The 24,671-nt window shown below is 40.9% G+C and overlaps 1 protein-coding gene across 1 annotated transcript in view; it reads left to right on the forward strand.

The window, feature by feature from the left end:
• Window positions 1–269: 269 nt before the first annotated feature.
• Window positions 270–24,671, forward strand: part of LOC143139528 (IgGFc-binding protein-like) — a 252,923-nt gene continuing 228,521 nt past the window's right edge. The window contains exons 1-3 of the mRNA XM_076300111.1: window positions 270–310; window positions 764–828; window positions 2,266–2,280. Of these exons, the coding sequence (XP_076156226.1) occupies window positions 270–310; window positions 764–828; window positions 2,266–2,280 (121 nt within the window). The remainder of the gene's footprint in view (window positions 311–763; window positions 829–2,265; window positions 2,281–24,671) is intronic.

Here is a 24,671-nt window from a genome sequence, read left to right on the forward strand (position 1 = left end):
CGAGGAAGCGACTCGGGGAGCATCTTATGCCAAGACGCTCAACAGCAGCCCGCTTCTACTAACTACCACACCTGTTAGACTCTGTGCAGTTTTACTGTTTGAGACTTAGCCTGTGCTCGGTTAGTGAGTGTTGTACCATCTACAATAAATTCTTTGATCACCGATCCTGATCCAGCCGTCAAGCTTTATTGACCATCTTCAATACAGACATCAGAACTAAAACACAACGCAAAACGATCGTGAATCCAACATTTGGTGCCGTGACCCGGATGCAAGAGGAGGGGGAAGACGAGAACATCCATTCGGCGAGGTCAGACTGAGTCTTCGGGTTCAAACAGACTTCGAGGGCAGATTTTGAAACTTCACATCTGTAAGAAGAGTCTATTTTGGGCCCCGGGCTGACGTGACCAACCCCAGCTGGAAGCCTACCAAGAGGAAGGACGCTGTGTGCGTGTGCACCCGCCGCAGTGAAGAAACTCTGACCAGTTGCTCGAAGCCACGGACATCATCCAGGACAGAGACTTTTGCCTTTGAACTGAACTGTTGCCTGCCGGTCTCCTGCACTTCTCCCCAAAAAGACTCTGTTTCCCGAAGGAATCCTCAACTCCATCATTCTCTAACAGCGATCAGCTCACTGAATTCTGTGTTGTGTAACTGTTGTTGTGTGTCTCCTTTATCATCTGGAAATGTCACCAAGAATGTTGTTTTGTTGTGCTGTTATCCTGTGTCACCTAGTTATTGTTACTGATACTCTGTATGACAGCCATCATGATGTGCACAAGGACAACACGTTCCTGAAGACGGCTCATGGGTTGGCCCAGGCCAAGCGTAAGCATTCGTGTTGGGTATGCGGGTTAATGCCATCTGCCTCTGAAGTGTATCCTTACATAGCCATCCCCTTTACCATCCCAGAGTATGTAGCAGCCTTTAACAGTACTACAAATGGTTCCCCTGATGACATCTTTCCCAATCCTCCATGGGTCGGAGGGCCCCCTACTAAGCTTAAATTGAGTTATGCCCCACGTGGTGTGATCTGTTGGGTGGCCGACAAGAGTGGACGGTCGGTGGTAGGTCAGAGCATCTGCCCATATGAAGTTCAGGTTGGACAGACTGAGGTTTCCATTGAACAGTCAGGTGAAGTGGTCCTTATTCCCCTTCCCCCGATGATGCGTGTTCCAGGTGTAACGCCAGGAAGCACGGTCGTCACTAATGCACTAGCCCCTGTACGTGGTTCCATGTTTGTGTGTGGACAGTATGCATATTCCTATCTTCCCCCTAATTGGCAAGGCTCCTGTTATTTAGCTTATGTTGTTCCAGCTGTGAGGATTGTGGAGAGGGAACATTTGGTGGGTGAGTCAACATCCATACACCCTAGGACTAAGCGTGACGCTTTTGGGGGTCACCGTATTGTTGCAACCCCGACACAGAGATTCTTTGCCGCTTTAATTCCAATTTATGGCCTAACTGTGGCGCTTGATGAGATTAGAGATCTGGTACACATTGTTGATGTAGTAGCTAATGACACTGCACGTGCTCTTTCAGACATTAACCGGGAACTGTATGCAGTAAGACAGGTTGCCCTTCAGAATAGGCTCTGCCTGGACGTGGTTTTGGCCAGTAAGGGAGCTGCTTGTGCTCTGATTGGACAGGAATGCTGTACTTATGTGCCTGACTCGACCGGTAATGTCTCCAATTACATCAAAGATATTTACGCCAACGTGCAGCAGCTTAAGCGGGATAATGGTAGCTGGTCCCTGGGAGGTTGGTTGAGTAGCTGGGGTGGGTCCCTGTTTGCTCAGATTGTCCAGTTCATTATGCCCCTGCTCATTCCCATCTTTGTCATCTACTTAGCTATCCAAGTGGTGTTATGTATCATCAAGCGTGCCACCACTACCACTCCAAGGTTGGCCCCTGTTAGAGTACCTCCTGCCCAGCCTCGGGATGAACCGAGGATCTGGGTTTGATTCCTTTCCTTTTTAATTTCTTTTTATGTGTGAGACAATCCTCCGGAACGAAATCAGTTATTATGTTTTTCTTTTAAGACACCGGCACTTTTTCCTTTTTCAAAGTGCTAGAGAAGTAATCTTGTCTTGGTTTGTCCTCTGTTCTTTAGACCACATCAGACTCCTTTTATTTGTTTTGTATGATCTATAAAAATCTGTGTTTTTTAATTGATCAAGAGGGGGGACTGTAGAAATCTGGGGTATTTCTGTATGTATTCTGATGTGTTCATCTGTGTTACTTTTGTGTTACTTTTGTGTGTAGTAGAGACGTGGAGAGGTACATGCCATTGTTTCACTCCCTAGTTCTAATCCTTAGGCGCCTGTATGGCTGCACATAGGATTTACCATCAACAGGTCAGACTGCCATGTTCAGGGCCGTAGTGATAGCATGGGCAGAATGAGATATCACCTTGTTATTCTGTTTTCATGGCTAGTACTTTTCCTATTATTTTTGAGCTATGGCTGGTACCTTCCACGTTGGCATGATTTATGTAGATATGATTTTAGTATAACAGGCTTTGTCTCAGGTTTGGACTTCGAGACGGATCGAGGAAGCGACTCGGGGAGCATCTTATGCCAAGACGCTCAACAGCAGCCCGCTTCTACTAACTACCACACCTGTTAGACTCTGTGCAGTTTTACTGTTTGAGACTTAACCTGTGCTCGGTTAGTGAGTGTTGTACCATCTACAATAAATTCTTTGATCACCGATCCTGATCCAGCCGTCAAGCTTTATTGACCATCTTCAATACAGACATCAGAACTAAAACACAACGCAAAACGATCGTGAATCCAACAATAGTATGAAGATCAGTAGAATAACTATGTATAAATGTAATTACAGTAGGCCTATGTACATTTGTAAATAAATTAAAAACTATGGGTGAGAGGGATAAATTAATTTTATTTAATCGTAAAAGTAAATTGCATTAAATTAAATTGCAATAATGCTATAATGGCTATAATGTCACGCAAAAAGTATACAACCAAAGCTGAGCTTGATCAACTAGAACGTCTAAAGAACCAGAACTTGAGTGTAGTTTTTTGCTGGGTCCCAGGCCATGTTGGTCTGAGGGGAAATGAGAAAGCGGACAGTGCTGCTAAGCAAGCCCTCAATGAAGAAGTCACAGAATGTCAAATCCCTGCCCCAGACCTTAAACCTACACTGAACTCTTACATCTCAGATAAGTGGCAATCTGAATGGGATTAATGTACCAACAACAAGCAAGGAATGTGAATTTTGGCACGTTTTCATGATCCACTGGGTCGTTATGGGCCACACAAAATACGGTGTTGCTAAAATGACTCCTATTGTGGCTATTAGAGACATGCGTTCATGAGTATCCAGCTACATTTAATGAGTTAAGTAAAATACATTCACACACAAAAAAAAACATCACTAATGTTGTGGACATTCCTTTATTCTGAGATACATCAATAGGCTCTCAAAACAATCCTAAACAGACATAAGGTCTTTATAGAGCAAATCCATATAGATTATTTGTCAAATAAACCAGTAAAACAGAATTAGGGGATGGAATATATAACATTCACAATCATAGCTCATATTTTTAAAATAAATAAGTGATGCCTTAGTCATATTTCATCATTTCAATTCTTCTAGGTTACCTGATAGCCCAGTTTGAGAGGTGCAAGACGCGTGACATTATTTATTTTTGCAGCCAATCACTGCTGTTGTTTTATTTTATTGATTTGATCTTAGTCATAGCTAAATTCGAAGGCAGGCCACAGGTAAAATCCAACGAACCGCATTCACCCCGCAAGCCAATAGTTGAATAGCCCTCTCCTAGAGCTTTTGAGATATTGCCAGTGCTCCAACACTGAAAGGCACTGTTAGAATGCTTGGATCAAGCCAGGTTCAGCATAGCATATGCCACTGTCTGCTCACGTTGGTGACCGGACCAGGGCAAGCACACTTTCGCAGTTCCCGCCGGAAATGCAGTCTAGTTATTAAGTGTGCTTGCAAAGCAGCACACTTATTGTTCTTCTTAAGTTTTCTTATTATTCCTGTAAGCCGAGATATCGCCACCGGTCCAACTCTGGAACGTCCGGCCGGAACCGGTGTAGTGTGGAATATTGAAAATGATGTCACTGTCACTTGTCATTCTTCCGCCATATTGGATTGAATAGAAAGCGAAACTAAAGTTTCACAGGTCACAAATTTGGTCCGAACTTCACGAAACTTGACGTACATGATCCTTGGACCAAGCCTCACAAAAGTTACAGAAAGGATTTTTGATTTTCAGAAGCGTTTGCCCGTCACAGCCAAACGAAATCGGCGGCGAAGTTCCGAAACAGGAAGTTGTCCATATCTCAGGAACACTGTCACTTATCGATACCAAATTTTGTATATGAACTCGGGACTCCAATGTGAGGGTGCATAAGCTAAAAAAAAAAAAGACAACATTCCAAAAGTTTCCAGCATTTGGCAAACCACCCACAGGTATTTGGTAACTATCACCTTTAACCTTTGTAGTTGCACTTCTACCACAATGCCTTCCAAGTATGCGCAATGTCTCTGGCCAGCCACAATGTCTCTAGGCATTCTTGCCCAATCATGTAATCCTTGCTCAGCCATGGGATAATATGGACTTACAAACTAAATAGTAAGGAGAACATTAGCTATTTATTGCTGACGTAGTACAGTTATTTTCACATTGACGGTATTCAAATTACATTTTTCATTATTGTTAAATATCATGATGGGAGAGTATAATTACAAATGTTACAAGTATGCAAATGCATATGTTTACAGGCATTTAGGTTTTACTGTGTTGTTTTGTTGTCAAGACATGCAAGGCATTCTGGGCCATGTAATGAACAGTGGTCGGCAGTGGTCGTTACAGGCAATCGTTCAGGCATGCAAACTCCTCACCTTTCGGCGAAATACGCCGTATTGGTCCCAAAATAGGTCACTTGTGTGAATCAACTGGTACAACCCACTCGCTTACGAATATTCCATTGATTCAAACCGCAAAGTCACCTTTTTATCGATTGACCTGGCAACCTCATCTCCCGACTGGATCTGAACAAACCAATGGAATAAACCGTACACGTGTGGCTCTGGATCTGAACAACGCGGTGAAAGCTTCTATATGGAAAAGTCGCATGGTGTTGCTGTTACGTGTTGAGGTAAGTCACTTACAGTGGCAAACATGTGTACCTAAATGTTATTTTAACATGCGTGCTGAAAATCAAGTTTAACACGATAGCTAGCTCCTATGACGGCTGCAGATGTTAAATACTAACGTTAGGCCTAACCTGCTAGCCTACTTTTGCGAGATGAGTGATATGAAAACTAAGCTCAGTGGCGTTGTATGGAGAAATTCCTTGTTCACGCCGGATGGTTTTCTAAAACAACACACTTGATTAGGGCATTTTTTGAGAGTTAGAAAGCCGAGATTGTTTTTTTCTTCTTTTTTTGCTGCTGGTGGAAATTTAAGCTTAGTGTGGGTTAGTAGAAAAGAAAACTTACTAGCCATTTTGTGTCTGGCTAGTAATATTAATATCTACTAGTCATTTTGGCTGGTGGTGAAAAAAGTTAATTTAGAGCCCTGTTTACAGTTAATACTGATGTACCACTTAGGCTACACTAACACAAACATTATTCTTGCAGAATGAGTGTTTTAGCAGAGGAGGATGCTGCAGCTGTAAAACAGATAGATTCAGGGATCAAATGCAGTTGGAAGTGGGCTTGGCTCAAACTGGAGGGAAAGGTATGTGTGAAGGGGCAGGAGGTGTCCTTCCACATGGGGGATGTGTTCCAGAAGATCAGCAGACAGGGACTGGCCAGGTGTGTCCTCTGCCAGAAGGAACTTAATTATGCCAATAAGGGCAGCCATGCCTTGATGGCTCATGTGCAGACCGATATTCATAAAAAGAAGCTGGAAACTATAGCTTCGACGCATAGTGTTGCCAGCACTATGATCCCCGAACAAGCAGGGCAGAGCCAAGCAACTCAGGGCCAAGATTTAATCAGGCAGCAGTTTCAGGGGAAGGTGACAGTGCCAGTTGTAAACCGCATTGCAAATGCAGAGGTAGGTGGGGTAGGTCCATAGCACAGGCAGCAATAATAGGCCTATACCTTTTTGTAAATAGCCCACTATGTTGTACAGCTTATCCCTTTGTCTACACTGACGTGAGACTGAGTAGACATGTGAATGTGTATAGTGTAAATGATATACTGTATGTGAATGGTGACATTGTATGGGATGGAATGCTAAAAGATGGTATTATTCTGAATATACTGGAATATATCTTTATCTAATATAACAGGAACATACAGTATGTCACTCAGACCTTGGTACCATAGTGGCAGTGAATAGCAATAGATAACTTTATTTCCACTGCATTTGACAGGATGTATGAAACCTGTTCAGAGGAATTGTTATCTAATTGTTATCTGTTATATAAGAACTATCTGACAAAAGGACCCTGAACAAACTGATCAACATCTTGGACAATGAGTGTCACCCACTCCACACCACTATCTGTTAATTGTTATCAGAGGAATTGTTATCTTGTTATCTGTTATATAAGAACTATCTGACAAAAGGACCCTGAACAAACTGATGAACATCTTGGACAATGAGTGTCACCCACTCCACACCACTATTGTTAAGCAGAAGAGCCTGATCAGCTGGAGACTTCGCTCACTGCCTTGCACAACGGACAGACTGAGGAAGTCATTTGTCCCCAGGGCCATTGAACTGTTCAATGCCTCACTTAAGGGAAGAGGAGAGATAGACTTCTCTGCATAGTCTGCCCATAGTCTGCCTCTTCACCCCCTCCATGTTTGGCACTGTCTGTCCACTAGCCACTTGTACCACTGTCTTTATGCCTCACTGTTTGCGTGCTATATGAGCACATTTGCACATATTCAACCCCCCCCCCCCTCCATGCCACAGCCGAACTGTGGACACACTTATACTTTTTCTTAATAGTTCAATATATAGATATATAGACTTTACTTTACTTACTTCTGCATTGTTGCACTGTTGCACTGTTGGTCTTACTCATTTGCACTATCACCATGACCACTATCACCATTGCACTACCACCGTGTCACTCATTCACACAGAGCACCTTACCATACCGTACTATGTACAGGAAATCACAGGATCAGTCCCTGCTCAGTCATTGCCATTGCAAGCGCCTCTGATTGATTAATCACCACTATGTGGATACTGTTTTTAGAATTGATTTAGATTAAGTGTTAGTATAATTTGTATTTTTGTAAATTGTATTTTAGTATATTTTTATATATTGTATTAAGTGTCAGTTAGTATAATTTGTATTTTAGTATATTTAGCATATTCTTTATCTTGTACTGTCCTTATTATATTGCTTAGTTGTGTTTTTATATTATATACTTTAATTACTCTTTCTGCTGTTAGAGAATGTGTTTGTGTTGTATGTATGCTGCTGAGACCTTGAATTTCCCCTGGGGATCAATAAAGTATCTATCTATCTATCTATCTCTATCTTATCTAAAAGATAAGTGCTGGACTAGGTGTTGGGCTCTTAAATCAGAGAAACTTAAGGTATAATTCAGTAATTTCACAAACTCTCTCTCCTGTTGATCAGGTGCAGCACTTTAAGGAGCTATGCATTATGTTGAACATTCCTGCCTCCAGTCCTCAGAGAGGGTTTGTAAACCATCGCTGGCTTTCAGCATATGATGCCAGCATGAGCACTTACAGCATGCTACCAGCTTATAAAATCCTGTATTTTGGGTACTTGAGCGTGGAGGACCAGGAACTGTACAAAGAGCCCCTGGAAGTCTTATACACCCAATACAGTGTGAGTCAGACAGGAAAAAGCAGGATTAGGTCGATGCACGAAGACCTCAAAAGGAAAGGTGAAGAGCAGTGATCCCCAGTTGCATTTTTCAGACATGGTCAATAAAGTTACAAGTTGGTAAACTAGTTATTAGCCGTAGTGGGTAGTGGTAGTTGATATTGTTTTCATTACGGCTGTCTGTTTAATTGCGCTTAGACTGGCCTTGGTGTCGTGAGTTTTTAGAGGGGGTGGTTTTCCGCGTGATCAATTAGGACTAGCATTTAAAGTGGTTATTGTGCTGGAGCGTCAGCGGAGGCGTCAGCGCTCGTGTGCAGCCGTCCTCGTGTGAAGACTTACTCGTGTCAAGACGAATCGAGTCTACCTGCGACGAGTCCACCGAGCAAGGACACAAGCAAGGCACCTCTCAGATAAGTTTCACTCTTGTCTCACCTTGTCTTGTTAGCTGACAATCCTTCTAATAATGTGCCTTCAACATATCCCTGTATCCGGTCAGGTTAATAAGCGTACTGGTGTTGAAAGGCAACAATCAGTTCAGCAGGCTTGTCCTACTTTTTCTGTAGGGTTGTGGAATTGCCAATCTGCAGTGAATAAAGCGGACTTCATTCCTGCTCTGGCCTCACAGTTATCGCTTCAATTGCTTGCGCTTACAGAGACGTGGATTAGGCCGGAGAATACTGCCACGCCTGCAGCGTTGTCGACCAGTTATGCTTTTTCGCATACCAGTCGTTCGTCTGGTAGAGGAGGCGGGACAGGCTTTCTCGTCTCTGATGATTGGAGGTTTACACAGTTGCTGCCTGCTCAGGTCCACAACTCGTTTGAATATCATGCCATCATGATAACTGAACCATACAAATTATACTTGGTGGTTATTTATCGCCCTCCAGGACAACTTGGGAACTTTGTGAACGAGTTGGACATTCTACTGTCTGCTATTCCAATGGATGCATGCCCATTAGTAATCCTTGGCGATTTTAATATTCATTTGGATAACTCGTCTGCAATTGACTTCCTGTCCTTACTCTCCTCATTTAATATCACACGTGTCCACAGTCCTCCTACTCACAAGGCTGGTAAAGATCGATCTTGATTTAATTCTGGTACGTAACTGTAATACAGACAAAGTTTTGGTTAATCCATTACATGTATCGGATCATCACTTTATCAGATTCTCTGTGCGTCTCCTGGATAACCCAGCAGCTCCTCCTCCGATAATTTCGTTCCGGCGTAATCTCAGAAGCCTCTCAAGTGACCATTTTGCAACATTAGTAACATCTGCTTTACCTACTCCTAGCTCATTCTTGACACTTGAGGTTAATGACGCTACAAAGACTCTGCTCTACACTGGCATCTTGTCTGAATGCAGCATGTCCTCTTTCCTCAAGACCTACTCGTTCTAAACCTCGCCATCCATGGCTGACGAACAGTATAGTCTCAGTACGAAAGGAACTTAGAGCTGCTGAGAGGAAATGGCGTAAATCCAAAGATGGAAATGATCTTAGTAACTACCAGTCTTTGCTGTCATCCTTTTCATCCACTGTTACACTTGCAAAAAAGGCATTCTATCAAAGCAAGATTGAGAGCGCCACTGACAGTAGACAACTTTTTTCTACTTTCAAATCTCTCCTCAATCCTCCACCACCACCATCAACTACTTCACTGTCAGCAAATGACTTTGCAACATTTTTCACTGAAAAAGTTGCTAAAATAAGTGCTCAGTTTGATGCTCCTATAAGGAGGGCTTTGCCTTGTGTTAGTACGACCCCATCATTTGACTCTTTCTCTCCTCTTGATGAGGAAGCAGTCTCTCAATTACTTCAGCGATGTCGTCCAACAACATGCCCATTAGATCCTGTCCCGTCCACTCTTCTACAGTCTATCTCACCCGCTGTTCTACCAGCAGTCACACATGTATTTAATGCTTCTCTCAGTTCTGGAATAGTTCCTTATTCTTTTAAACAGGCTAGGGTTACACCTCTGCTAAAGAAAAGTACACTTAATCCAACTGAGGTGAAGAACTACAGACCTGTCTCCCTTCTTCCTTTCTTGTCAAAGGTTTTGGAGAAAGTGGTCTTCAAGCAAGTTTGTGAATTTCTTCATCAGAATAATCTACTAGACCCTATGCAGTCTGGTTTCAAGAGTGGTCATTCTACTGAAACTGCTCTTCTGTCTGTGACTGAAGCATTGAGAGTAGCTAAGTCCTCTGCTCAGTCATCAGTATTAATTCTACTAGATTTATCTGCAGCCTTTGATACTGTTAACCATGACATTCTCCTATCTATACTATCTGAACTGGGAATTTCTGGAAAAGCTCTTGACTGGTTTGAATCTTACCTTAAAGCGCGTTCTTTCAACGTGTCTTGGCAGGGACAGGTATCTAAGTCTCATGCCCTCACCACAGGTGTGCCTCAGGGATCAGTATTAGGACCCTTGCTTTTCTCTATTTACACCACTTCCTTAGGTGATACCATTCGCTCCCATGGATTTGACTATCACTGTTATGCAGACGACACTCAACTTTACCTGTCTTTCCCACCTGATGACTCTAGTGTTTCCCACCGGATTTCTGCATGCCTTAAGGATATTTCAGCCTGGATGAAAGATCGGCACCTTCAGCTTAATCTCTCAAAAACAGAGTTTTTGGTGTTTCCAGCTAAAACAGCTATTCCCCAACAGATTAACATCCAGCTTGACTCAACTTCACTGACCCCAACTAGATCGGCACGAAACTTGGGCGTTGTAATTGATGACCGACTTAACTTCTCTGAGCATATAGCTTCTATTGCAAAATCATGCCGGTTTATGCTTTACAACATTAGGAAGATCAGACCTTATCTGACACAAGATTCCACACAACTTCTTGTTCAGACCATGGTCATCTCTAAGCTGGACTATTGTAATTCACTATTAGCTGGCTTACCCGCTTGTGTAACAAGATCGTTACAGCTGATTCAAAATGCTGGAGCACGCCTGGTCTTCAATCAGCCAAAGAGGACACATGTAACTCCTCTCCTAGTTACTCTCCATTGGCTCCCTATAGTAGCCAGAATTAAATTTAAATCTCTCACTTTGGCCTATAGGACACTAACTAGATCTGCTCCTAGTTATTTTAATTCAATAATCAAGCCTTACATGCCCAACCGCCCACTGCGGTCTTCTGGTGAGCGTATGTTGTGTCGACCAGTCATAAAAACTGGGTCTAATTCCAGACTCTTTTCTTCAGTGGTTCCATGTTGGTGGAATGAACTGCCCAGTGCTCTCCGTTCCTGTGGTAGTTTTGGGTCGTTTAAGAGGGGTCTAAAGACATTCCTATTCAACATATACTTAGTTGTTTAAGCGCTTATGTGTTATGGTTTATATAATGTTGTTTTTATTTTAATTGGGCTGTTAATTAATTTGACATTATTGTTTATTATTGATATTCTCCTTAATGTAGTCTTAGCATGTTATTGTTTTTATATTATTGATTGAATTGACATTATTGTTTTATTATTGCCTTTCCCCTTTTTTACATTGCTTTTTTTATTAGGCTATTGATTGAATTGATATTATTGTGTACTACAACTATTCTCCTTACTATATTTGACCTAGATTTTAATCTGTTCCCTGTTCATTTTTAAATATTATTATGTTGTTTTGTATTTATATGTCGCTTTGGACAAAGGCGTCTGCTAAATCCATAACCATAACCATAACCATAACCATAAACATGTTGTGAGTATTTATCGACAAAACTATTTTTTTTATGTCTTAACATAGGTATGACCAGCAGGGCAAAGATCGCAAGAAGAGGGCGTGCCAAAAAATCTGGCATCAGGAGACAATCACAAATCTTTACATAGGTGTCCTGGCCATTTTCAAGGAGTAAGTCATGGTTTTCCAGGTGGTTATTTGCCTTTTGTTTGTCATGACTGCAACTGTTGACCTGTGAACAATGTTTGTTTATCATACATATATTTACACACATTTCAGGGATTATATTTGTGATTTATATTGATTTTATATGTGTCCCACTCTTAACTTGTAGGAAGAATGAGTGGACTACACAACCACTGCTGCCTATATGCAGGCCAAGCTTCCCTTAAACAGCCAGACCCTGAAGGCCCTCTCCGCTCTGGACCCACTTTTGAGAAGCCATTCTCAAGGACCAATCCAATTGAAGAGGCTGAGTGGAATGTTGAGACATCTCCTTCCACCAGGCTGTGATGTCCACCAAGAAATAATCAAGTTCGGTGTTGATCTGGCGTTACCGGGCTTCAAGGAGGGAGATTCCTTTGTGGAGTGGTGGAATCATGTCTTCCAAAAGGACAAATATCCGTCCCTCACTGCACTTGTGAAAAGTGCTCTGTCAATTTTCCATGGCCCCAGGGTGGAGTCAGCCTTCAGTTTAATGAATGAGGTGATTGACTCAAAAAGCGGAAACATGAATGTCATGACCTGCAATGCCATTCAGACCGTGAAATACAATCACCTGGCAAGAGGAAAGTCAGCCGTGGAGTTATTCAAAAGGGAGGATGTGTCTTGTGGGGTGGTGGATCGTGTCCTGTGCAGAAACATACGGACAGCCGGAACAACTGACAAACGGCAGCGACAACAGTGTCTCAAAAAGTCTAATGCGTCTCGCAGTGCAACAGCAAGCAAAGCCGAGGTGGCTGAGAAGGAAAAGCAGGCCAGGCTGAGGCATGCAGCTCAGCATAGGAAGAGGGCCTGTGAGGTGTTGGTGCAGGCCAAAAAGAAGAGAAAAACAAAATGACATTGTTTTGAATTAGTTTAATTGATTGGTGTTAATTAAACAAGTCCTTTGAATTGTTGTCCAATAAAGACATGTTTATGGACAGATATTTTGTACTGTATTAAATGCAAGATGTTACTGGTTGCACTTTTTCGGTAACATAGACTACAAAATGTACTTTTCCGTGTGTGCCGTGTGTCCGCGCATCCTTCTCACCTTTTTCACCCCTGACCAGTTTGCATGCCTGCGTATTAATATGAATAGGTGTTTCTGTAAACCTAGGGACAATAAACAGCTATCTCTGTTACAAAAACGAGCTGGTAATCGCTCATTGAAGAGGGAACTATGATAAAAAGATTGTTTTCCTCAAAGCATGGAGCTCACGACAGAACAAGGAGGAAATTTCACATTAATGTTAATTACATCTGAACGCTAAGTGGCAACCTTGTATTACATTTCACATCTACATAGGGTGAGATCATTAGAATTATGTGAGCTTCACAAGTAAGGAAGGTGCAAATATTATGTAATTTATAATGGGAAATTATTGGAAATGTTATTTCTTGTTTATTCTAATTGCAAACCACACACATCCATTCGTAATCACTCTCCTTTCGTTTATTTGATGTTGCCTAGCAACTGCGGCCAGAGAACGTCTAAGCCTAGCCTAGTTCAGTTTCAGAAGGGATGAGTTCGTGGCCAAACAAGTGCCCAAAATATCGGTTTCAATGTGTATGTGCTGGATGGCGTGCGTCCTTTATGAAAGTAAGTGTTTTTTTAGAGTTACAGACATAATGAGTCATGTTGTAGTGATCAACATAAATGTGTCCCTTTTGTTATTAGAATGCTAAGCGGAGATTTAGCATGTTAAGCAGAGATTTAGTAGCATTAATTTATTGTGTGGCTATCTATATGTAACTTAATTCATGGGTTTCATCAGGTCCCTTTCCACAGGTGTATAAAATTAAGCACCTTGATTATCAATGCAGACTGCATGGTGCTTGATTAATACACCTGTGGAAAGGGACCTGATAAAACCCATAAATAGGGGGGAGATGTAGGCTATGTTGCTATGTATGGGATTTATGTTGCTTAGCGTAATGCCATGGTCATTTGAAATGAGATGCTTGCACTCGTAACTTCGTCACTTGTAACTTTAGGACTCCTATTTTTTTTTTACTAAGAGTAATTCACAAAGCATTAGCCCTAAAAGTAGCACCTACGTCGATGACAAGCTTAAAAGAAGTCGCGAGGACTCCTAACTCACTGAGACCTATTCAGAAACAGTTTTTGTGTCATTTCATGTCGCGATGTTTTGAAATGCGTCTACTGGAGCTTCCAATCGCGAGGGAACAATTTTGCATTGCATAACTAAGAGATGCAGTAACGCCACCACCAACAACCAAAACTAACCTATTGTCAACGTGTACATTAAATGTAACGTTTCATTGTGAATCAAATTAAAATGTTCTCCTCTTTGCAAACGTAGGCATAGGCATATGGTGACAGATTAATTTAATAATGTTGCTGCGTGAATCACGGTAAGCTCGAATGAAGTGGCCACTTCTTAATGGGACCCACTGTATGGAAGTAGTCTAAGTAAAATAGAGATGTTTCAAATAAGATAAGGTTAATCAGAATTCTAGGATATGCCCGCTTGAAAATGGCAGAGATAGAACTGAACTTTGGCCATAGCAACCATCCATTTAGAACGACTGGCCTTCATAGCAACCAAAGCTCTTAGCTGTGATGCATATGTATGTTATGCGATGCAAAGTATAGAAAGGGGATGAAATAGACACAGGTCAAGAAATATAGTGCAATGTAGACAGTAGTATAAGCTTACAGCAGGGCTGTACAGTGCGACATATATGTTTATGGCAATACAATGCATGCGTGTGAGACTGACAGGGAGGCTACAGCAATTACCTTCTACTGTGATCAGTGCAACTGGCTACACCAGATGTGATAGCGGCGCGTAGGCTACGAAAAAAAAAAAATAGACCCTTCTTCTGTTTTTGCGCGTCGCAAACGGAGCTCTTCGTTACGCGCCCGGTGTAGGCTCCCGGTGAAACGCTTGTTTGTTTGTTTGTTTGAAGTGCGAATGTATAGATTACTTCTGTGAGGGGCTACTTTGATTTCAACTTAGTTGCAGTCCACGCAATTAAAAACTATGTCTACTTGTTTGTAGGCATAGTATCCAAACAATCCAACTCCAAATCAAACAACACCTTGCAAATTATCCTCGCGAATCAAACAAGTGATAGCTATGTTTAGCCTAAAGCGAAAGTATCTTCCAACCGGGCCGGGCTGAGGCAGGGTTGCCAACTTTGGGTGTTTGGCTGGAGTGAGATTTTGTGAAGTCATAGTGCGTGTGCGTTAAATTTTTCCCTAAACCTAATTTTAAAAATGTCTGTCCCCTGACTTTATTGCTATGTACAGTATAATCCCTGATTTAAGTTTCTTCAAAATGTACAATTAAATTATTGATTGCACTTGAAAACAAGACCAGTGTTTTAACCCTGTGGCATGGAAGGATTATGAGCCACTGGGCCCCTGGGCACAGACATGAAAAGGCCCCCCCTGCCCACCTGAAAAAGGTAGTAGCTCAGTAGAAAAAATTGAAAAATAACCCCTTGAAAAATAACCCCTTTTTGTGGAAAGAAATGGACAGATTGAGACTTTTGTATGAGTGTACGTACTGTATGTATCAGGGATGGAAATAGCCTAAAATATTTTTTCCACCTACCATTGTGGCTGGTGGATTCCAAAGTCTACCAGCCACAAGAGATACAGTATGAACATTTGATGAAAAATCATGACCAAAATGATCACGGTTATTGGTATTATTGCAATATGATTAAAATGTGCTGACTTTTTTTCTAAACCTACCATCAATGTTGGACAGAACTCATAATTGGCCTGCCCGTCATGCCCAGTAGCAACAAATCTAAAGGTCAACAGAACAGCTATAGTGTCATAAAAGTGGTGTGGCTCCTTTAAGACCCAATCCACTGGTGTGAGTTCTGGAGCCATCCAACTTTATCTAACTCTATACTATCCTACATCATCTGATTTTAATATTAGGTTAGGCTATATTTTAATATTAGTCTAGGCTATATTTAACATTTAACATTTATTTTCTATTTGGCCTGTTATGAAATTATGCATTGACCAATATAAGCACACTTTTTTAAGACACTTAAATAGGCCCTACATGCATGCTTAGCATTTTGTGAAAACAAATCATTATGGCTACATCGACAAACTCTTAGCCATGAGCTGTATATCCTCTGATTTTAATATTTACACATATGTAGGTATTTAAGCACAGCTCAGTTTTAAGACACTTAAAGCCCAAAATTGGAGACCATATAGAAATTTGCTACCATTTCAAAACCGGATTACTCTGGAACGGCTTATTGTACAGGGGATTGCATTACACCTTTGTGTTCGGTAAGGTCTGCTGTTTATTCTGGTTTACGGTTTGTCATGTGTGGAACGAAAAGTTTGTGAGATATTCCTCCTATATGAATTGAAATGAGCGCAGAGCTATAGCCTAATATGATTATTTCTTGAAAGTTAATACATTTTTCTCGCGAACCGTTTATCGCAGCAAATAGCGGCTATAGCACCTTATAAAAGATGAGAAAAAGTTATTTCATGTGATGTCTGTAAGGCTACTTCGCGAGTAGTTCTTAGAGAAGAATGGGCGGCCACACTTTATGTCGGTCTGCCTCATGTCTAAATAGCAGCGTGTTCCGTGAAGGTGTCGCGGACCGGATTAAAATATAGCCTAGTCAGCGAATCAACAATCAGAGAAAACTGCGCTGAGAACGTTGTAGGGAGACCTACCTGCTGTTGGTCTAGACCTTAAACTCGTATCCTGTCATTTAGAAACAATGCTGTGGTCTAGTCTAGTCATCAACAAAAAATGAACGGGTTGCAAAAAAAAAAGAATGGATTTGGCGTGACATTTCTTGAGTGTGCGTGAGAGCGTGAGATTGGTGCTGAAAGCGTGAGTGTCACGCCAGATGCGTGAGAGTTGGCAACCCTGGCTGAGGTGATTAGATTAGTCAAGCAGAGGTAGAAGTTTGTGGCAATCGCCTTGTTGCTTTGCATTTTTAGTTCAGTTTAAAACGAACAACTTATCCAAACAGCTAGCCTGGCTAGCGCCACCACTTCTCAATGAGACGTGGTCTGGGAACCAAACGTTCATTTTCTCGTATTTAAAAAAAAAGCCCAGATCCGTTTATTGGGTGCCACGGATGTCTATCAAATGCGTCTGTGCATAGCTCATCATCGTCTTGCTTTCCCCCCTGTTCTGTGATTGGTTCCCTATCTGAGGCAAAAATTAGGGCGGTAGTTTCCAGGCTGCCTTAGCAGCGTGAATCAAATCGCGCGCAAGGCAGCATGGGAACACCCAGGCTACCAAACAGCACCATTCAGATCTAAAACTTAGAAGAAAAAAGTCCACCGGGACGTTCGCTTCTATCTGTCAAATATGAGCCCACTTCATGCGCAACAGTCTCGCTTAGTAGTGCTTAATATACAAGATCGGTTCCGAAAAAACCTTCACGACACTTTAATTACGACTGCGTTAGCCACAGACCTTCAGCTATCTTTAGTAGGCTACCGTAGCCTATGTGTATGGAACAGTCTAGGGATGCATTTGACATGTCAGTTAGCCTACTCATTTGCACCACTGGTTAGATGTAATTACGGTATTTCACTCGTGCAATGACAATAAGGTTAAATGTAGGGTTACACTAATCTAAAAACTTAGAAATATGAACTAAACGTGAATTAAATCTTAGTGGAATAAAATCTTCAGCATATCTTCTACCTGTCTTCCTGATACCCATTGAAAAGTCTAACTGCATGGAACTGTCATGGATTGTTTTTTTGTTTTTACAAAAACACAACAACCGAATAACATATTATGCTGATAGCTTTTGTTCATCTCAAACACAATGTAGCCAGGTGAGATGTTTACAACTACACAACCTTTTATCAATCCAGTTGCAGTAGGCCTAGATCCCAACCACAATTGATGAACTGTGATGAACTGATTGTTTTTAGAGATTTTAGAGGTTTTATATCGATGCTACAGAATTTGTGGCTGGTGCTACAAAACTTTTAACCTCTGTAGCACCAGTGCTACTTGCAAAAAAAGTTAACGTACAGCCCTGCTTACAGTTGATTTACAGAAGGTGGTTTAGAGTAATATGAAGTATTCCTTTATTCCTTTATTCTGATATACATCTGAGATACATAGGCTCTCAAAACAATCCCAGGCTCTCAAAACAATCCCAAACAGACATAAAGTCTTTTTAGAGCAAATCCATATAGATTATTTTTCAAATAAACCAGTAAAACATAATTAGGGGATGGAATATATAACATTCACAGCTCATATATTTTTTTTAAAAAATCAGTGAAAAAGTATCCTGACAAACAAGCAGCATTTTAATGCCTTGGTCATATTTTATAATTTCAATTCTTCTGTAGGTTACCTGATAGCCCAGTTTGAGAGGCGCAAGCCAGGCCAAAGGTAAAATCCAACGAGCCGCATTCAACCCGCAAGCCAATAGTTGAATAGCCCTCTCCTAGAGCTTTTGAGATATTGCCACTGCTCCAACACTGAAAGGCACTGTTACAATGCCTGGATCAAGCCAGGTTCAGCATAGCGTATGCCACTGTCTGCTCACGTTGGTGACCGGACCAGGGCAAGCACACTTTCGCAGTTCCCGCCGGAAATGCAGTCTAGTTATTCCTGTAAGCCCGATTTTTGGCCAGCTCCTGCTCCTAGACCTTTTGAGATATCACCACCGATCCAACCCTGGAACGTCCGGTCCGAATCGGTGTAGTGTGGAAATTGAAAATGACGTCACTGACCCTTGCCATTCTTCCGCCATATTGGATTGAATAGAAAGCGAAACTAAAGTTTCACAGGTCACAAATTTGGTCCGAACTTTACGAAACTTGACGTACATGATCCTTGGACCAAGCATCACAAAAGTTACAGAAAGGATTTTTGATTTTCAGAAGCGTTTGCCCGTCACAGCCAAACGAAAATGGCGGCGTAGCTGCAAAACAGGAAGTTAGGTATTATTTCAGGAACGCTGTCACATATTGAAACCAAACTTTGTACATGAACTCTGGACTCCAATGTGAGGATGCACAAGATCTAAAAAAAAAGATTAAATAAAATAGTAAGCCAATTGACAAAGCCTTTATCTATGCCGTGGCATTCAAGCCCACTTTACCCTGCTTCACATGTTGCTTGATTATGCACAGATTCATATCAACTTTGCCACGCACTTCAACTCAATATCATGTCATGGGATAGTATGGACTTACAGATACTTATAGAGAGGAACCATGTGCTATATATACCAGCAGTACTCTGCAGTACACTATTATGGTTTTCAAATATGAGAGTATTATTCTAAATTTTACAAGTACAAAAGTTGATGGGAGAGTATTATTCTAATTTTTACATGTACAAAAGTATGCAAATTAATATATTTACGGAAGATTAAGTATAATTGTGTTGTTTTTTTGGTTAATAAAGACTTGCAATGCATTCTGGGTAGGCAGCAGTAGCAAAAAAAGAGGTTTACCTCACAGTTTTAGACACTAGGTGGCACTGTTGTATTACAATTCACAGAGGATCAACGTGAGAAGGCACATTGTTTTTATTTTTCAAGTAATGAGTTTACATCGTGGATGTTCATGACTGCAATATCAGTAGCCTACTACGGGAATACAGTTTGTGAAGGTGTGCGTTGATGAACAAAGTAAGTTAGCCGTGAACCTGTTAATGACGTAGGCCTACCAGTTGTACTTCAATGATCAAGGGCTATATTTTGGGGCACCAGCGCATGGCGTACAGTTCGTTTTTCAGTCGCGCGAAGTTGAATTCGGTATTTTGCACCTTTATTTTTTAAGTATTGCGCCCAGGGGTGTGGCAATTAACAACCTAGGGCGGGCCCTGGCGCGTTGTCAAAAATCGCTATCATACACCACCTAAACCTGGTCAGAAGTCAATGGCGAGTTGTTCATATGCTATTTTAAGAGCGCATGTCAACAGTCATATTGGCAGGTGCACGCACCATCCTTCTATCATTCATGAACGCACACCAGCGCACGTCCATGCAAAGCATTACAAATTGCACGATTACAATGGTAAACATAATTAGAAATATAACCGCAAGCGGTGATTTACGGGGTCCGAGCAAAACGAACATGAGGTAGCATAGCTTTTTAGTTTTACATATGCTTTGATTGTTTGGGCACAATTGTTCAAAAGAAATGTGATCGGATTTCGGTTATCGGATTTCAGTTACCGGATTTCGGCTATCGGATTGGATCAAATCTTGAAAATGGGTTGTTCAAAAGGAAACAAGGATCCTTAAATTGGATTAGATCACATAATCTATTCTTGGTTTTGATCTGGATAAAACCTTTGTGTTGTTCAAAACTTTTGAGTTAGATTGGAATAAATTTGATCCATAAAATTAGGATTACCCTGTGCTGTAACGTTATAGGGTGCTAACCTCCACAACCCAACAGTATTCTAACAATACTTGATTCTACAGGACTATTTATTTGTTGTGGATAAGATGAAGGGTTTGATAATGGAAGGCAGTGTTTCCCACAGAATTGAATTGCATTTGTGGTGGTGGGTTCTGTGTTGGAGTCAATAAGAAAAACAGCCTATAATTATACAGTTATACTTGCCTTGCACTACAAGTCCATATTGACAAGTAGCTGTAATGCTGTAATGTTATAGTGTGCTAACCTCCACAACATTCTATTCTAGTATGCTAGTACACTCTAGTATTTGAACACTAATGCTTCAGGTGGGATTTAAACTCTCAACCTAAGGATGACCAGTACAAGGCATTATCCCACTAAGCCACTGTCAATCCTACATCGTTGCCAGTCACATTCACATGGTGAAAATGTGTATTGGTAAACACACAAGAAAAACTCCAAGTATACATTTGACAATAAAATGAAGGGCTTTCCTGAAAGAGAACACCTGAAAACGTTTGGAAATTCTGGGGCAATTAGACATTTGTAGAGAAGAAGAGTAATGGATGAAATATAAATACGATAGACTTAATGATGAAGGAAAAATAGTAAACAAAGAAGTTCCCCTATATGTCATAGAGTGTCGGCATTCTGATTCTTGGCAACTAATGAGTTTGAATGTTAATTGCCTGATGTCATTCAGGTGCTGTTCAATGGTGTCAATCTTCAATAACCAACAGCATGTGCATCTTGAGCCTCAAGCTCTAGCAGGATTCGAACTCTCAACCTAACAAACACCAGCACTAGGCATTATCCCACTGAGCCACTGACAATCCTACATATTAGGCAGTCACATTCACATGGTGAAAATGTGTGTTGGCAAACACACAACATCAAGAAAATTCCTAGCATACATTTGACAATAGAATTAAGGGCTTTATAAAAAAAAGAGTACAGATCTGAAAATGTGCACTGTTAATGGTATCCACCTAATGATGGTTGTATGGTTGTTATTCAAGAAAAAAAAAATACTCATATAGGAATATAGGTGATCTAGGAAAAAAGGCCTAAGTGGTCTAACTTTATTGGCCTATATCTCTGAAATGGAACAAAATATCAAAATTCTGAGCTACGCTGCTCGGACCCCTAATAAAACTTAACAATAAGTGTGCTTGCAAGCACACTTAATTATACAGTTATACTTGCCTTGCACGACAAGTCCTGACTAGTAGCTGTAACGTTATAGTGTGCCAACCTCCACAACCCAACAGTATTCTTAACAGTATTCTATTCTAGTATGTTAACCTCCACAACCCAACTGAAGGAACTGTAGGGGGCGATGTGGGTCGAGGTAGAGTGAGTGTGTGGCGAGCAGGCAGAGCCTCGGTCAGAAGGCTCAATGGTATGGAGTGATGACACGGAGATGGCAGGTTTCGGTGCAACACAAGTTAACTTTATTTGAGTTTCAATTCATCTGTTCTTTTGTTCTTTACTTGTATGTGTGCTGCATCAAAGAGGAAACAAACAGAAAATGGAGTAATCAGTGAAATGGGGTAAATCAGTACAGATCCCAACTCACAAACAAACCAATTGACATTTGAACAATAAACTGAAATCATATACCGCCGTCATGCTATCCGGCAAAAGATTCTTTGGACGCCGCTATTTATGTATTTCCGGCTCCCATTGACTTACATTGAACACATGTAAACAAAACGTCAATTATGTGCTCAAACTAACGCCGCTGACTTATGAAAACAACCATTCCACTTTGATACGAAACTACATAATTGTACAACATTTATACAACAAAAATCACAGAATTTGGATCAAGTAATGTGGAGAAATCTTATGCAAAGTGTCAACCCCTAACAATGTGCCCATTGCCCAAATTTATGGTCGACTAATGTCGAATGTCAGAATAATGACATTGAAAAAGGTACCTTAATGATACACTTCAATTCATAAAGGTACGAAGTATAAAAAGAAAAACACAATTTATCAGATGGATTACTCATATAATTTGTAACAAAGTTACAACATTTGTAACATTTATTCGAGGGCACATCTATTCCCAGAACTATAATGGGTGTTAAATATTCCACAACCACTAGATGGGAGCATGACACAGCACATAAAGTACACCTACGTTTCGCTGCGACCTGAAGGATGGCGTGGTTGAATATCCACTTCTCCTGCACTTCGGGTCTAATAGCGGGTGAATTGTATGACCACCAGATGACGCCATTTCACTGCACCTCGGGCCTAATAGCTGCTGTAACTTCGTTTAAGTAATATAAGCCTCGAGGAGCCGACGGTTACACTTGTTTTAGGGGCGTTGTTAGCCACGCTGCAGCAAGCCGGTTAGGCTACAGAAGAAGCCCATAGGCTACAGTCGCGTGTGTTTGTGGTGATTTATTCCATGTATTAACAAAATAATAATGTAACATTAAAGAAATAGCCTACATAGATAAAAAAAAAACTAAATAATTACCTCAAAAAGTAAAGAAGCTTTATCATTGATATATAAGCTTACTGAAAATCAAATATAGGCCTAGCCTACAATTGTGTTCCACAGACAATATGTCCTACAGATAATAACAACAGTAAGAACATAGGTTAACCTAAGTCATGACGACACGGGGGCTTAAGTCTCATGTTGGCCTATGACTACGTAGCCTAGGCTACCAAGCACGTCTGGGTCTGCGACAGTGAAATAGCTCCAATATTAATTGTGTCGCCAATGAGTATGCTAACATGAATCTCATCAGTCACCTATAGATAAGGGTTAGGCTATAACATATGTAGGCTATAATGTAAAAATAGGGTCATATCATATAATGTTGACTTATTAAGATGGGGGAGAGAGCTGAACATATTACACTGAACTAACTGATCCGGATGTCATTGGTCGCAAGGACTGTTAATGGGTGTATCCACAATTGGGACCTTGTTACAAGTTGGTCTTTCAGCTGCTAATGCAATCAGTGGCCGTCAGAAAACATGTTAGACAACTGAGGAATGAGATGCCACACATAAAATGTACAGTCAAACAGAATGCACAAACATCAATGGGAATCCACCAAACACTGCAGGGAACCATGTTATTGTCAATCAGCACTCTGCCACGCTAAATCAGACCCTGCTTATGTTTGTGCAGAGCAGAACAGATATTTGTAGATATGATGCAGGACCTGTTAAGAGAGATTGGCAGCTCAGTCTCCCTCATAGTAGTCCCTACAGTGAACGATGTACTGTAATAGCATAGTGCTGCTGCTTCTGATGTGCAAGACAAGACAGGGTATATTCATAATGTGACAGGCAGCATGTATTTATCATTATGTTACAACCTCTGCACAACTACTATTGATGTTAGAAGAACAAAACAATACATCTTCAAATGTTCATTGCTTATTACATGTGTTATCAAAACAAAATCCTTGTCTGCTTTCTGTGTTTTTGCATGCACCTGTCAACAGGGGTGTAAAGACATATTTGTTCACCATGCACTTAGGCTGTTCTAAGTCATTGTTTGTATGTTATAGTATTTGTTGATTTCCATTTATTGCCCATTGATATTGCATTCACATTATTGTTTAGTATTGCTATTCTCCTTATTAATGTAGTGTCACCAACATTTAAAATAATATCAACTGACATTGTTATTCATAGCCATATTTATTCTGCTCTTATAAGGTAATACAGTGCACATATTTATATTTCATTTATACTACTCTAAACCACCTTCTGAAAATCAACTATAGTACTGTTTCACTGCACCATATTTCTTGACCTGTCTCACCACCTGCCTATAGGCTATTTACACCACCTTACTTACAACACTTTGAAGAGCCAAAAACAAAGCTCAGCACACCTGTTCTGTGCATCAGCAAAGTTGGAGGGTTAATTTATGAACCATCACTTCTAGCTGAAACATCACTTCTAGTAGGCTACATGTGACGTGTAGGCTAGAAGAGAAGTCTTTATTGTCCACTACTGGGGAAATTCATTGGCAACACTTTATTTTAATGTGCCGCTGTTACAGTGTACCTACCTAATTAGGTACAGTGGTACAACCTGTGTAACAACATGTACTATCAGGTACTGTACTATCATTGTACTTGCATTATGTATTTGTGGGTACCTACATAGGCTATAGTTGTTACATTGTAATACTGAGTGCTTTTACAAAACTTTGCCAATTTGCCTAAATTTTCATCAGAGGCAAAGAGCTGACCTGAGACCTGCTGGATGGGGTAAATCTGGTCATGATAGATTTGATATACAAATCATTCTTAGCTCCAGTCAAGGCCTCATTGTCTTCAGTGTACATGTAACAGCTGTGCTGCTACAACCTTGTTACTCTTTGATACAGTGGAATAAACCTATTAAGTGTACCAGTTAATTACTTACATGTACATATGACATGTATGTTGTGTCTTCGATGTCTTGGAACAGGTCTACTAATTCACATGTACTGTGTGGTGTAACAGCAGACACGTTTCAACACATCAGTTACAGGATGCATGACATCATTGACAGGATGTATATAATATGTACATGTAAGTACTTAA

The sequence above is a fragment of the Alosa pseudoharengus genome, unplaced genomic scaffold (genome assembly GCF_046254945.1).
Source record: "Alosa pseudoharengus isolate Yale_2024_CS ecotype anadromous, Long Island Sound unplaced genomic scaffold, YU_APseudo_1.1 YU_APseudo_1.1_scf_22, whole genome shotgun sequence".
In the NCBI taxonomy this organism is placed as follows: domain Eukaryota; kingdom Metazoa; phylum Chordata; class Actinopteri; order Clupeiformes; family Clupeidae; genus Alosa; species Alosa pseudoharengus.